The sequence below is a fragment of the Pelobates fuscus genome, chromosome 5 (assembly GCF_036172605.1).
Source record: "Pelobates fuscus isolate aPelFus1 chromosome 5, aPelFus1.pri, whole genome shotgun sequence".
Taxonomy (NCBI): Eukaryota; Metazoa; Chordata; class Amphibia; order Anura; family Pelobatidae; genus Pelobates; species Pelobates fuscus.
The window spans coordinates 43,827,285-43,843,195 of record NC_086321.1 but is presented as its reverse complement, the minus strand read 5'-3'; the positions used below and the strand labels follow the sequence as shown (position 1 = coordinate 43,843,195).

At 43.4% G+C, this 15,911-nt stretch overlaps 1 protein-coding gene across 5 annotated transcripts in view; it reads left to right on the top strand.

Moving 5' to 3' along the window:
* UNC13B (unc-13 homolog B) overlaps positions 1-15,911 on the top strand; it is a 463,085-nt gene that overhangs the window by 197,461 nt on the left and 249,713 nt on the right. For all 5 annotated transcript variants that reach the window (XM_063453773.1, XM_063453772.1, XM_063453770.1 and 2 more), the window contains exons 6-7: positions 1,618-1,691; positions 9,637-9,694. In XM_063453773.1, coding sequence (XP_063309843.1) covers positions 1,618-1,691; positions 9,637-9,694 — 132 coding nt within the window. The remainder of the gene's footprint in view (positions 1-1,617; positions 1,692-9,636; positions 9,695-15,911) is intronic.

Genomic DNA, 15,911 nt, shown 5'->3' with positions numbered 1-15,911 from the left:
GCTAATGTACCTAAAGAACCTCAAGGGTTAATGCTGGACCTCAGGTGATGCTCAAGCCGAAGGCCATTAACCTTGGGTGCCTGGATTTAATTTTATTGCCATACTGCATTTTGTGTAATTTGTACCTGCAGAGATGAGACTTATCACTGGGATTCTGTCTCATACAGATCACTCTTGTTTTCGTCAACAAACATTATCTAAACAAACTCAGAATTGCTTCCAGGCTCTAACAGGGAAATGGAGCAAAGGCGCTTAGCAAATTGGTCCTATCTGTCACTGCGCAATGTCTATACAGTTCAGTGAGTCTGGAAGTAATATAATTTGTTACCTTCTACTTGCTTATTTCTGCCTGATGTATATAGTGTATCGTAGAGTAATGTGATGCAAATTAAAGGTGCATTCCTGAAAATCGTTCAGCATAATGCCTTTTAGACATGTGTATTGGGAAAATAATCCGGTAAATATGTTCCACCCAAACGCCACTATCTTTAGTAAATGTGTAACTAAAGTAGAGTTTACTTTCTTTCACACTATGGAATATCACTGATTTTGTATAAAATTCTACCCATTTGCAGACACAGATACTTGGTAATCCTTGCCGCAGTGCATTTATAAAAAAAAAAAAAAATTGTATATTTCCTCTGCTCCAATTTTGTTTTAATATGTGCCTTCTATTTCCTGTAACTAGGGGTTTATAGAGTAAATTGTGGTGAAATGCTAAATTATTCTAAATAGAGCTGGAATAAAACGCTTAGTTGCTAGAATTCCTACTATGCTTGTTTTGAGTAAATGTTGCACATTTAATTTAACGTTTACCGTAGTACTGTTCAGTAAATATGACTTTATGTGTAAACTGTGTCCTGTATTCCATTCAAGGCGATATATATGTAATGGTATTCCTTACGCTTGCTGCCATGTACAGCATTTTCCCCCTGCAGGTGTTGTGCTGCAGCTTTGGGCTAAGTAGAGACGGTGGGTATTTGAGTGAGGTTTTGGACACTCATGACTTCCACCATTGGCTGACATGACAATGTTAAGTTTAATCTGCAGACTTCTTGCATGGTCTCTAAATCTATCCAACATCTGCTTTACCGGGCTTTTCTCAAAAGGAGAAAAATCCTGCTACTTAATACTAATCAGAGACTGCAGCAATTAATACACAGCGGGCTGCATCTCCATTGGCCTATTTGCGGCTGATTTAAAGTGCATCTTGTTTCCGCATGTTTGATGTGAGAATTCATTTAATAAGTCTAACTTTGCTCTGATAATCCTCAGGCACCTGAACACATTGGTAAGTAATCATTTTACACGCGTGCTTTGCAGTTGTTTGCAGTTGTTGGAGTCATAGATGAAAACGCATATATTTTCACAACAGTAAAAGTATTGTATGATATTAGAGTTTGTACAAGTAAATAATCCTTGGGGTCACCTTGTCTCGTCGTTCAGAGACCAATTACAGTGAGGCCGCGACGAGACTCTGCCTTACATCTTTGACGCTAGCTAAAACCACTTGGTCTCCTGTTAGAGATATGATGTATTTTCTCGTTTTCCATATGTCCAATATAACAATGTATCCATTTATTATTTGTTTGAATGATATTTGATTTCCTTTTGTAGATATCCCTGAGGAAGAAGCCAGGTATTGGACCAGAAACCTTGAACAAATTAATACCCTGGGAGAACCTGAGGAGGTAGGTATATTTTTAGTGCTGCTTTTGAAGGGGAGCATTCAACTGTCAAGGTCATGTGTAAGAGTGTTCTGTACATTCACATTAATTCCAGCTGCCAGTCATGCTCATTTCACTCCTTTATTAGAACTATAGCTTCGTGCTGCGAATTTAAACTGACAGTAGGTCAGTTCTGACTGTGCAGGCTCAACTAATGCACACATTACATCTGGCAGCCTGGGTTAAAGGGGTACTCAAAGCACCAAAGCCGTTTAGGTGTATAGGTCATGCCCCTGCAGTCCCTACAACTGAATTCTGTCATTTAGGAATTTAATCACTTATTTTTATTTTTTATTATTTTTATTTTTATTTTTATGCAACCCTGGCCACACTTCACTTGGCTGTGATTGGCAGAGCCTGCATGAAAAAAATGGTTTCATTTTCAATCAGTGTAGACTCCGCAGTGTGTTTTATCAAGACTTTTTTTTTTTTTTTTTATAAACCTTCTGCTCTGTTAATTTGACTTTAATCACATACAGGAGGCTCCTGCAGTCTCTAGCAGGCTAGAGATAAAAAAAATATATAAATTAAACAGACTGTGAACCAAAGGAAATTTAAACATGAAATAGCTCTTTACAGGAAATGTGTAGGTCACATGTAGGAGAGGTGGGACTGGGGCGACTAGGGCTGCTTAGATAAAGCGATTTAAAGGAACACTCTAGTGTTAGAAATACAAACATGTATTCCTGACACTATAGTTCTGATGTGGCATTTTAGGTGACCGCTCCTGCTCATATATAGATGAGAAGGGGATTTTACTAACCTTTTTTCCCACTCTTTGCCAGTCTCGCTAAGCCTGTCTCCACCTCCATGGCTAAAATAATCAGTCTTGATGATTTCAGCCAATCCAATGTTTTCCCATAGGAAAGCATTGGTGTGCTATTGCACATGCATTGCAAAATGCTGCATGGCGCCAATCAGCATCTCTTCATAGAGATACATTGAATACATGGATATCTGTGGGGAACGTGCAGCGTCTCCATGCACAGCTTGGAGATGCGGAATGCCAGTGCTGCGCACTTGGTGACACCGCAATAGGAAGCACCTCTAGTGTCTGTCTGAGTCACTACACCTAGATGTGTTACTGTGCAGAAATGTAAACAATGCATGTTCTCTGAAAAGGCAAAGTTTACATGGAAAAGCCTACAGGGACAGACTATAGACGCCATAACTACATTAAGCTGCAGTGGCTCTGGTGACTATAGTGTCCCTTTAACTTCTAAATGGCAGAGAACTGGGCAGTGAGACTGCAGGGTCAAAATTTATACACCAAAACCACTTCATTCAGCAAAGTTGTTTTGGTGCTTATAGTTTCTCTAAAGCTCCTCTCACTCTGAGCTCAGTAGTCCACTGTAGATGAGTGGTGTTGAAATCTAGACACAGAGGGAAAAAAGTAAATTATGTCCATCAGTTAATTTTGCTGTGCCATGGTAATGATATTTTAGACAGCGGTGGTCTGTAACTTGTGTATGCTCATGTGGACAGATACTGAGACATTGAACATTGAAGCTCATTATGCTGAAGTGTTATTCCATTGCCAGGAAACAGACCATTTATCCTGGGGATGTATTGCCACAAAGTGTTAGACTGTGCTTGATCAAAGGAAAGTATTTTCCAAACTAGCATTTTTCATTATGCCCGGCTAAATTTATCCCAAAAATTACATTTGCAGTGCATTACTTAGAAAATTGGGCAGACCAGATGGGCCGAACGATTCTTATTTGCCGTCACTCTCTATGTTTCTATGAAGCAGTTTTGGTGTATAAATCAAGCCTCTGCAGTCTACTGCTTAAAGGACAACTATAGTGCCAGGAAAACATACTCGTTTTCCTGGCTCTATATGGTTCTTGGGTCCCCCTCACCCTCTGGGTCCCCCTTCCGCCGGGCTCTAGGGTGAGGAAGGGGTTAAATTCCTACCTTTTTCCAGCGCTGGGCTCCCTCGGCGCTGGGGAATCTCCTCCTTCTTCTGCCGTCATCGGCTGAATGCGCATGCTCGGCAAGAGCCGGGCGCGCATTCAGCCAGTCTCATAGGAAAGCATTCTTAATGCTTTCCTATGGACACTGGCGTCTTCTCACTGTGAAAATCACAGTGAGAAGCGCGGAAGCGCCTCTAGCAGCTGTCAATGAGAGAGCCACTAGAGGCTGGATTAACCCATTTGTAAATATAGCAGTTTCTCTGAAACGTCTATGTTTACAGCAGGCAGGGTTAATCTTAGATGAACCTGGCACCCAGACCACTTCATTAGGCTGAAGTGGTCTGGGTGCCTATAGTGGTCCTTTAATTCTCTAACACTTAGGAATTAAATAGCTTTGTTTATATAGCCCTATTCACACCTCCCTGCGTGTGACTTACCCATCCTTCCTAAACACTTGCTGTAAAGAGGGATCTAATGTTTAAGCTTTCTCTATTGCATAATCTGTTTAATTTAGAATTTATATCCTGCTTTGTTAATAACCTGCTCAAACCTATAGGACCTTTATTTGTGGGATTAAAGTTTAATTTGCAGATCCGCTAATGCCTGATTGAAAATGAAACCATTTTTTTCAAGCACACTGAGTCAGTCACAGCAAGGGAAGATGTGGCTATGGTTTCATAAACCAAAACAAAAGTGACTTAACTCCTAAATGGCAGAAAAGTGGGCAGGACGACTACAGAGGCATGCAATTATACACCCACACAGCTTCATTTGGCTGAATTTGTTTTGATGACTGTAGTGTCCCTTTAAAGATGGTTGTGAGATTTGACACTCCAATGATAGCGGTGGGATTAAAGAAAAGTGGTTGATCTTCAGAAAGTTGGCAATCCTTTTGAGTGAATCTTAATCTGAAAGAGCAAATTCAAGGAAATGCGCTGCTACAGGCTTGCTGACACTGTTTCAAAATTGTTCGCATGACCTGATGAAAGCCATTTTAAATACTGGAAACAGAACAGAAAAGTACCACCTGTAGGCATTGAATTTTCAAAAGCATTGAATTTTCTCCAACTTCAAGTAGAGAAATTTATAGTCCATCCTCTAGTACCACAGTTATTCACCCACACAATGAGCAAATGGAAGCATATTTTGCTTCAAGCTAATGGTACTCAGCTCCAAATTGGTGTACATGAAAGAAAAATATAGGTTTTAAGGTGTTATTGGGCCAAGAGCCTTCTGTGAATGTATTAGAGGGTTTCACGAATAAGATATCTGCAGCCAATTTTGTTGTAGAGTTCATTGCTCTTGTGGATGTTTGTTGACATTTTGAAACATAACATTATTCCTTTAAGCACTTATTCTGTTACTCCTACTTTGCGATGCTTTTATTGGTTTTGTACCTTGTTATCCTTTGGCAAATATTACAAATAGAGAATTTTCCAAAAAAAGATCTTGGGCTGTTGGTGAAGAAAAATACAGTAATGGATGCATTGATTTTCATTGTTATTCTATGTTACCTTAAGCCACCTTTTGATTAGGAACTAAAATTGCCAGGATTACGACACTAAAGGGGAAGAGACGTCGATCTAGCTGCGTGAGTCTTATAGCAAGATTAGAAAGTACATCATCATGTATTGTTACTGAACAGTCTGCTAGAGAATTATTTCTAATAACCAGAGCTTGTAATATATGGGTCATCTGTATTAAATCTTGCTGTAAGAGTAATTTCTGCTTTCTGGTAACTTCTGCTATTGTGTGTGTATTACTGCGTATTACGGTACATCACAATGGCTGAAAAATATATATGGGGCCATTTTAGGGATGCATCAAAAGTCCGAGTCAACGCAACTAATATTTTAATCCACACACTCAAAGCTCACTGGGACAGAGGAGGCTCAATCAAAAAGAGCACTCTATTTCATTTTAGCATTTATAAAATACTCCATGCATAAAGTTCTCAGTAACTGCTTCATGGTTGTTATTTTTCAGATTTTCTGTCGACTAATAACACTCAGTTTGTATATCTCTGCTGTGTGTTTACTCCACTGTTATTTCAATCTCTCAAATTCTCTAAGTGTTTCCATTTATATTATTTATATATTTTCTTCAAAGTTCATATAAGGCTAGCTGAAATGCTTTTCAATAGAAATTAGTACTTTTATAACTGTACCTCGTTATGTCCCAATCAGGCCGGCCTGTTACTTCCTGGTAGTTTAGCTCATTTGCCCAGAACACCTGCCTTGCAAACACTTCTCACTGAATGGTATTGGGAAGTCTGTGATTGGACAGCCACAGAAAGTCTAGGTGGGGTTAGAAGGGGAGGGCTTGCAAAAGACGAGAGAACTGCAGCCTTTGCAAGTGAATTTTAGATATACCCCCAATTAAAAATTCATAATTAATTACATGTGTGTTTTCATTGAGGGTATAACTACTAAACAGTGATATTTATTTTGTATTTGAGTTGTGGCATGTCCCTATTAGCACAGCAAAAAGTGTGATTTCTAGCTAACCCAATACTGAGACATGCTTTTGCAGTCAATTAAATCATGCAGTATCCAATCAAAGCCCGGAATACACTGAGTCATTTGTACTAGGACTGATGGTGTCCTCAGATACTGGCCCATGCATGCAGTCTGATGAGTTTGATGGAGGAGGCTAAACAATCTGAGTTACTCAGCAATAGCCTGGACTTGTGGATCCTTTAAAGAAGAACAGTCCGTGGCAGAACCACTGCTTATTAGTATGTTTTACCCTTGGTTTTCGTGTGCTGTACCTTTTTCCCTGTTCGAGAGTGGCCATACAAATAGAATCTATTCGTCTCCCGAACGGGGACCACCTTTGTGCCCCATTAGAATGCGTACTCCAATTATTTAGAATGTTCATGCTTGTAACATAAGTGCGAAACCGCAAGGGAGGTAATTGAGTGCTCCCCTGGGTGGCCGTCATTTCGTATAGACGAACGCCAACCAGGGGGAGCATTCGTATCCCGAAAGACACTTCCTTTGCATGGTTTCCGCACAGGAACCTCTTGAACGTTGGCTGGTCGGGGAATGCACTGTTGTGAGGGTTCCTGAGGTTAATGGGGATACTTTTGGGGCACTGGCTAGTTTGGCGGCTTTTCTTTGCCTGGCAGACAAAGAGACAATCTCATTTCCCATGCCTTGGCTCCCAGGCACAGAGGGTCCTGGGATGAAGACCCCCTGTCGTCTTGTGTCGGATACCTTTCTATACTTGGGAGACAAAGGTACAACAACCCTCCCCCTCCGTTCTCGTGCTTGGGCTCCCAAGTATAGAGGATCCTGGGATACAACCCCTGTTCGTCTGTGTTGAAGACCCCTTACATGGTGCTATGCATAGAAGCTGTGTGTGTCTCGATAAAATTGTGTTGTACTCCCAGAGCTGTGTCTCGTCCAGTTACTGTAGGGAAATGGGTCCCTTGCTATTCTAAGTGGTTCCTAAACGGCTGAAGGAAAAGATAAGCGGAAGTAATCGGTCGGGTTACCCGTGGTCCGCTACACTGTCCTTCCCAAGACTTTTAATATTATGTTAATTTATCCCCTTTATTTAGACAATGGTGTGTGTGAGCTCTGATAAATACAATGTTGATTTCTACATTTAATTTTACCTCTATCCTGAAGCAGGGCTTCGCCATCTTAGATAATCTTCCTGTCAATCATCATTATAAATGTTGCCAGTTTTACATTTGAACATAGTGGGTGAGGAGAAATGGAAGCAATGTTTCTGTTATCTGCATTGTGTTCCCTGGCTGGGCTTACACTGCCTAGACCAGTGATGGCGAACCTTTTTGAGCCCGAGTGCAAAAAACCGCAATACATGCCAACTTTTTTTTCCTCAAAGTGCCAACATTGCAATTAAACCTGAATACTGAGGTTTAAGTTTAGAAAAAACAACTTGTATAGTTGTCCGAACTAATTAACAACTTTTGTTTTAAAAGAAGAACACAACTGAGAGGTAAATGATACAAATTTTAAATAATGATATAAATAGATAAAATTAAGCTTATATTTATTAGTGTCTCCAACAAATGCAATACATACACACAGACTGCAGAACACATTCTCACACCATCCGCTAAATACATACACACACCGTCCGCTAAACACATACACACAGACACACACACCGTCCGCTAAATACATAAACACACAGTCCGCTGAGTACACACACAGTCCGCTGAGTACACACACAGTCCGCTGAGTACACACACAGTCCGCTGAGTACACACACAGTCCGCTGAGTACACACACAGTCTGCATTGAGGGGTGCAGTGTATGTGTTTGTGTGTAAGGGTGTGGGGTGCAGTGTGTGTGGAGTGTGCTCAGTGTGTGTGTGGGCGGGTAGGGGTGCTGTGGGTGGTAGGGGTATGGGGGGGGTAAGGGTGCTGTGGGGGTAAGGGTGCTGTGGGTGGTAGGGGTATGGGGGGTAAGGGCGCTGTGGGGGTAAGGGCGCTGTGGGGGTAAGGGCGCTGTGGGGGTAAGGGCGCTGTGGGGGTAAGGGCGCTGTGGGGGTAAGGGCGCTGTGGGGGTAAGGGCGCTGTGGGGTAGGGGGCGCTGTGGGGGTAAGGGCGCTGTGGGGGTAAGGGTGCTGTGGGGGTGCAGTGGGGGGTAAGGGTGCTGTGGGGGTGCAGTGGGGGGTAAGGGTGCTGTGTGGGTAAGGGTGCTGTGGGGGTAAGGGGTGCTGTAGGGGGTACTGTGGGGGTAGGGGGTGCTGTGGGGGTAGGGGGTGCTGTGGGGGTAGGGGGTGCTGTGGGGGGTACTGTGGGGTTAGGGGGTGCTGTGGGGTACTGTGGGGGTAAGGGTGCTGTGGGGTACTGTGGGGGTAAGGGTGCTGTGGGGGTACTGTGGGGGTAAGGGTGATGTGGGGGGTGCTCTGGGGGGTACTGTGGGGGTAAGGGTGCTGTGGGGGGTGCTCTGGGGGGTACTGTGGGGGTAAGGGTGCTGTGGGGGGTGCTCTGGGGGGTACTGTGGTGGTAAGGGTGCTGTGGGGGGTGCTCTGGGGGGTACTGTGGTGGTAGGGGTAAACATACATTAAAAAAACAAAACAAAAGATAGATTAATACTGTATCCCCCCCCTCCTCCCTCCCTCCCTCCCCTCCTCCCTCCCTCCCTCCCTCCCTTCCTCTTACCTTTGGTGAAGGGGGGAGGGGGGACACAGCCATCCCTGGTGGGCCGGTGGTAAGTGTGTTCTGGCAGCTAGCAAGTTGCTCCCCTGTCCTGTAGCGCGATGCTGTGTGGAGCGTTGCCATGGTAACGCGCGGCAATGCTCCACACTTAACCGCGCGGGAGGACAGGGGAGCTGCTTCCTAGAGCCCTCCCCCTGCCTCCCGACCCGGAAGCAGAGTAGGTGCCTGCCATTTCGGGCAGGCAGGTTCCTACTCTGCAGACAGACCGCGGCCCCTTCTCTCCCGGCGACCTATGGCCGCGTGCCAACAGAGCGGGCCCGGCGTGCCACCGGTTCGCCATCACTGGCCTAGACCAAGGGAAGGCAACCTTTGGCACTCCAGATGTTTAACCCTGTAACTCTTTAATATACACTTTATTGAAAAGATCATCATATGGAAAGATGAATGCAAGTTATAGGTAAAATTCAGTAGTGTAATTTCCAGAGAAGTGACTGTTCTTTAAACGGCAGATGAGTTGGGTATATTAGCTGTCACTAAGACACTTAGGTTGGTGTTGATGTAACCTTTTATGTCAGCTGTCACCAACTGGTTAGAGTGTGCAATCAATTTGGAAGAACAGATAGATCTTTTATTACCCCAACCACTTGCAATGTTACCTGAAAACAAGTGGTATTTGAAGCTTGCACTCTTATTCTGCTTCGTTAGGTATCTGTTTCCAAAGCTAACAAGGTACAACGTTTTACCGTTCGCTAAATCCACACATTTCACATCAATGTTATTTGTGTTCCGTGCTCGCAAATGAGGATTCTAAATGAAATGTTACTGAATGTAATGTGTTCTGTTTTCCTGTTAGTATTCCTTTGCTGGAGATGTACAGAAGAAGCCATTACCCACTGCTGCCTCTCAGTGCTGTAAGTATTGCTGTGGAAGGGGGAGGCTGACTCACACATTATTTTTAGGTCTGCTCTCTATGACCTGCGTTTATTTCTGTTTTATATAAAGAAAGCTCTGTGTAACCTATTGTAAGCAAACTACCGGTGAAGCATGTAATACATTGTACGTAATGTGCGAGCTATCAATTAGAAACATAATCTCTTTACAATGTATACATTTCCTAGTAATTATTCTCAAAAGTGTCCCCAAATAACAAAATTGTCCCCCTATCCCAGGTACATAGCTGGAGTTTGTTGCAAAGCAATGTGCAGTTCACCCTCTAGAATTTCTGTTTCCTTAGGGTCACACCTATTGTACATGTCTCTGTGAAATCATGCGGAAGCAGGAACAGCTGCTATAAGGGCATTCATGTTATAATTTGCAGCTTCATCGCTCGATTACAGTTATCATTTCTACAACGCTGAAGATAGTTTAGATTGCTTGATAATTTCACGTTCCCAGTCTACACCAAAATGTATTCAGCACTTTGCGTTTCATACCATTGTCCGCCCCTTAACCTTTTACGTATTCTTTTCCTTGTCCTGAAAGAAGAAAAAATGTGCAAATCTATTTTTAAGAGTATATTGTTCTATTGTGTCATTAGGCATGTGGCTTTGCATGGCAGGAGGTCACGGGTGGCTATTTTCATCGATTTCACTTTTGTATGGGCTTTAAAATAAAGGTGCCAGATGGAATGTGACACATTATGAACATAAGTCGTTTTTCCTACAACCACATACGTTTTTAATGATGCTGATGCATTGTTTGAGGAAATCCCTGAAATTGCATCTGGTAGCCACATGTTGCCAATCTGTGTAAGAAACAAACATGGGTCCAAACAAACACCATTCCGTCAATGTGATCAGAGGGATGGGAGCATAGTCCTGCAGCTGTAAGGGTCTCAGGATGTCCACTGCTTTCAAACGTTAGCAATGTTTACACACTTTCCATATGTCACACTGTACATAGCTTTGGGTTCTGGTTATAGGTGGATAGATATCCATCTCAGAGCATCAATACTTCGCTGACTACTTGTGGGGTGTTTGCATGATGAAATTAAAGTTGTGATCACTTTGTGTACAGCACTACAAATAGGTGTTGTTTACTTATTTTGTACTTTCTTCAAGTTATGCCTATTTATGTATTTTTATGTTATGTTACCGTAATACATTGATCGGTGGGTAGTACAGTCTGGGTTCCTTTGAGTTCTAGTGGCTCACCAGATCCTCTCAGGTAACCCCATTTTGGAGTATGCTGATTGCTGTTTGCAGTGTACAGAATGAGTAGTAGCTTTCTGATGGACCATTCTCTCCCAAACAGAGGTTTGAATCTTGTCATGCTTGGTAATGGCTTCCTTATAAGCCAGAACTCAGCAGGCTGCTGTTTAAATTGTCACATTGCAATTAAGTGCTCATCCCCCTGCTTCTTTTGATTATTTGACTCCTACTAGCCCAAATTCCTCATGGCATGGAAGCCTTGTGACCCATGCCACATATTTGCCACATTAATGCTATGAGTCTCACATTCCACCTCATCCTAGACCTGCAAAGTTTTGACATAAACTGGTATCATTCTCATGTTTTTAGAACCACCTTGAAAATATAGAGGTTATGTGACATGGCTCATTATTCTGCCTGGAACAATCCGTCAAAACCATTTCTCAGATACTCCATGCAGGGCTGCCATCAGAAATGTTAGGGCCCCTGATAAAGCTTTAGGTCTGGGCCCCCGTGGCCCGCCCCTGAGTCTGCTCACAGGGCTCTTCCTGAGTCCACTCACAAGGGTGTAGTTGTGAATGTGGTGTGTGTATAGTGGATATAGAATTAGAATGTGTGTAATGGATGCAGAGTGAGTGTGTAAAGTGGATGCAGATTTTACATTTGTGTAATGGCTGTAGTGTTTGTGTGTATTAGAAACTGTGTGCAGCGAATGCAGTGTGTATAGTGAACGCAGAGTGTGTGTTTGTAGTGTATGTAGTGTGTGTGTATAGTGAATACAGAGTGTGTTTGTGTAGTGGGTGAATGTTGTGTTATTGTGTATTGCAGTGTGTGTAGTGTATGCAGTGTCTGTGTATAGTGAATGCAGAGTGTTTGAATGTGTAGTGTGTGTCAGTGTAGTGCATGCAGAGTGAGTGTAGTGTGTGTATGTATAGTGAATGCAGAGTGTGAGTAGGTGTGGTAGAGGATGCAGAGTGTGAGTAGTTGTGGTAGAGGATGCAGTGTGTGTGTTAATTTTAATACATTCTATTCCCCCCCCCTCCTTGCTTATTACCTGGTCCAGGGAGGGAGGAGGTTCACGCTACCTGTTACCGCTGAGGGGGCCCAGCACACACTGTCCTTACTAACAGCTCTTCTCTCTAACTCTTGTGAGCATGGTTTGCGTGCTGCGCGAAGCGTTGCAACGGTAACCCGCTCTGAGTGTTGCTGGTCTCCTGAGAGAGTGAGGAGCTGTAAAGGAAGGACAGTGTGTGCTGGGCCCCCTCTGCGGTATCAGGTAGCCAGGGGCACACTACTGCACATTTGTATAGTGACAATCGCTATATATATGTGCACATAGGGAATATGGGGCCCATGACTGCCCGCTGCGTTTCCAGTTTAAGTAGGAGATAAACCTGCGCCCACAACAAAGATGGCGCAATGTGCGTGCAACGTCACGTCATAGACACGCACGTTCTGGGGTCAGAGGCCAGGTACAACCAATTCCAACCTCAAGAGGGTTATCTAAACCCAAAATTGCATCTTGTCTGTGCCCTGTCGTGGTTTCCACTAGTTGGTTGTCAGAGTGCATTCTTGTTCTAGTTCTTTTTGGTATTTGACTTTGTCTTGTATTTTGACTTCCCCTTATTCTGGTATCCTTGAACTTTGGCTTGCTTCCTCGTTGTAACTCTTTCTGTGTCCCTGACCTTAGCTAGTATTTTGACCATTCTTTATTACGTTAAGTCCGGCCATTCTAAGGCCTGGTAAACGTTGTCCTTGTTCATTGTGTGTTACATAGTTCTGAGGGTTGGGTCATATAGTAATTGTGACACAGAGCAGCCTGGGCCCGTGACAACCGTCATGGTTGTCACACCCTGAAGGCGGCCTGACTCTATGTATTAAACTGTTGCTCATTATTTTCTCCAGTCCTTGCTGCAAGTAAGGAATCAGAAGTCTATGAGTAAGTGTCATTACAGACATGGAACACATTAAGGAGCTCTTTCCTTTTTCTAGCTGTTGCTGAGCCATGAAATCTGTCCATCAGAGAAGGTGCTCCAGATATTGAGCTAGATCCTGTGGATATTTAAGGTCCAACTTTTTTAGATGATCGGCACCACAGTGTGGCCGCGCCTAATTGGCACGGTCGCACTAAAGGAGAGAGAGGTTACTCACCTCACCGCCAGAGCCTCTCCCTTCATGCAGCTTGTGGATCGGTGGCCGGGTCCAGTGTTGGGAGGGACGCCGGCCACTGCAAGACTGCGCTAAATAAGACCGTCGCCCACAATGACTTCACTGGTGACGTGAACGTGCGTGCGGCCTCATGTTTTCGCCGTGCACGCACGTTCTGGGGTAATGGAACCCAAATTAGCCAATAGCATGATTTAATGGGTTATTTAAACCCAAACCTGCAGTTGTTTAGTGCCCTGTCATGGTTTCCATCCTGTTGGTTATCAGCGAGCGCGTTCCTGATTCTGATTATTGTGTTTTTTGATCTTGGCTTGGTTTGGCTTGACTTCCCGTATTTCTGGTATCCTGACCCTTTGGCTTTGTTCTTTCCGTATATGTTCCTTTCTATATTCCTGACCACTGCTCTTACTGTTTATTCTATTAAGTTCATTCCGGCCATTCTAATGCCCGGTAATACGTTGTTACTGTTTGTATTTGTTACAAGTTTTACTTAATTCTGTGTGTTGGGCACTGGTCCATCCTGACATACTGCACACGGCGTGCATTCCAGAGGGCAGCTTGAAAGGAGGACTTAAAGTGAGAATTACATGGGATGGGTATCAGATTGTTGTTGTTTCTGGTGTTAGCACAATGTAGGTTAGTGGAGGTGGGACCAGGGTTTGCAGAGAAATCACCAGCTGCCAGAAACAGAAGGATAGAAAGGAAGAGAAGGTGGGAGTAAGATTTAAATGTTTGATGTGAGAGCATGTATTTAGAGGATTTAGAAGGAGTTTGTGAACCTTTCATCACAGAATATGAAGAGGACATATTGTCCTATAGTATATTGGACACATCTTACTTCAGACAAAGTCTGGAGAAGAGTAGTCTAGAACTAGTACACAGCAGCAATGCAGTGGACTAATGGGACTTAATAAGTTTTGCACTGTAACTTTTCTAAAATATAAAACCAGTAAAGAATTGAAACTGCTCTAAAAGCTTCTTAGTCAGCCGATTAAATATCCGAGTTTGTTAAAGGAAGCATATGAACTGCTGGCTTCTAACTCAGATTTGCAAATTATGTATTCCGTGACAAATGTGGAAAACGATACCTTGCATGACTTAGTAATTAGGAGAGCAATTGTGTTATTGAGGAGACAGATGGCAGCTTAGCCGGGTGATAACACCATGCTATTACCAGGAATGGCATCCTGTTGTTATGGAGAAAATGGGCTATATCTCGCTGAGATCATACGCAGGAGATATATCATTTAAAAGGGGTTAATTATAATATAATTATTTGATGGATTAGACTTGTATCTAGTAGGGAGCAAGTGAAACAGAAGAAAATAATGGGTGGAAAAGATGCTTTGCTGGTTCAGTAAAGCAAAAGATTATTAGTCTATAAAATGATAGCGAGTTAGATTGTTAGCCAAGGTAGCTAAATTGGCAGCTAAATCCTCTCCTAATGTGCTGTAATTGCAATAGATACACAACGAGCTATCTACATTCACAGCAAAGGTGTTTAAGATGTTCACAGAATTTTGTATCTCAACCTTTTTATATAATTGTAGGAGTATTTGAACATACAACATTTCATTTCAATACCATCTGTGAGCAAAGCATTGAGTCTGTGGTCACTCTAAACCTCCTTGGGTGGTATGGAGCCACCTTTGCTCTCTCTCGTTGGTCAAAATTTCCATTAGTCAATGTAGACAAAGCCAAGCTTTTATCCCAGGACTGTTTCAAAATACCATGGACATCTCCTCTGCTTTTTCCTAGTATGCAATTCTAGAGCATCCTTTGCCACTCCTTGTCTTGTCCTGGTATTCACATCCTTTTTTGAAAACAACACTTTTAGTTGGTTTCATGTAAATTGTCCCAACCGTCCTCTACCAAAATACCTGTCTGTCCAGAACTCCAGAGTCACATAGTGTCGGGTTCGCAGTTTAGTGGACGGAGCCCAAGATGCAGATAGGTGCTGAAGGCAATGGAGCAAGTTTGCAGTACCAAAGGATCAGACAAAGAGAGTAGTCGGGGAAGTCAAAGGTCAGGACAGGCGGCACAGGTTCAGAAGCAATGATACAGGCAAGGGTCAAGATCAGCATACAACAGGACAGTCTCTGAAGGTCTTTACACAATCAGGAGCACAGTATAACTGAGCGAAGAGTGAATGGTGTGAGCGACTTAAATAGGAAAAGTGGGTGGTCTTCTTAATTTAGGTTCCACTTCCTGTACCTTTAAAAGGCTCTGTGTCGGCGCGCGCGCGCGCGCCCTTTGGTTCTCCTAAAGTTCTACCTTCTCTGTAGTCGCATGTGGAAGCTGCGGCGTTCTCACGAACAGACTTTTATTCTTGCTGTGTTCGGGAGCTGGCATCCGTACGAACGGAGTTCTGCTTGCCGTATAGGTAAGTGGTGTTTGCACAAACAGAGGTGGCGTTCGTACGCATGGAGTTCTGCCTTCTGTGTCGGGTAAGTGGTGTTCGCATTAACAGAGGTGCTGTTAGCATGAACGTGAGCGGTCGGCGTGGGTGATTGAGCCGACCGCACTGCCTGGAGGTTGCACTTCGACACTGCATCCTCGTGAAATTAATGTGGGAACGCGAGGTAGGGGAGTGTGGGAGCGGGGTCCTGATACACAGTGTGTCCCATGCTGCTTGCTCACTCGGTGCTCCCTACCAAATAGAGGTTGGTTTCCTATTATCATAAGTACATGACCAGCCATTGTATCTTCAAGGTTACTTTTCATAAAGGTTTTCTGACTGAGAGTTGGGGTTATTACATAGGGAATCACACATTTTTAGCAACCCTTTTTTGCTCTCAAAGCCTGCAAACGC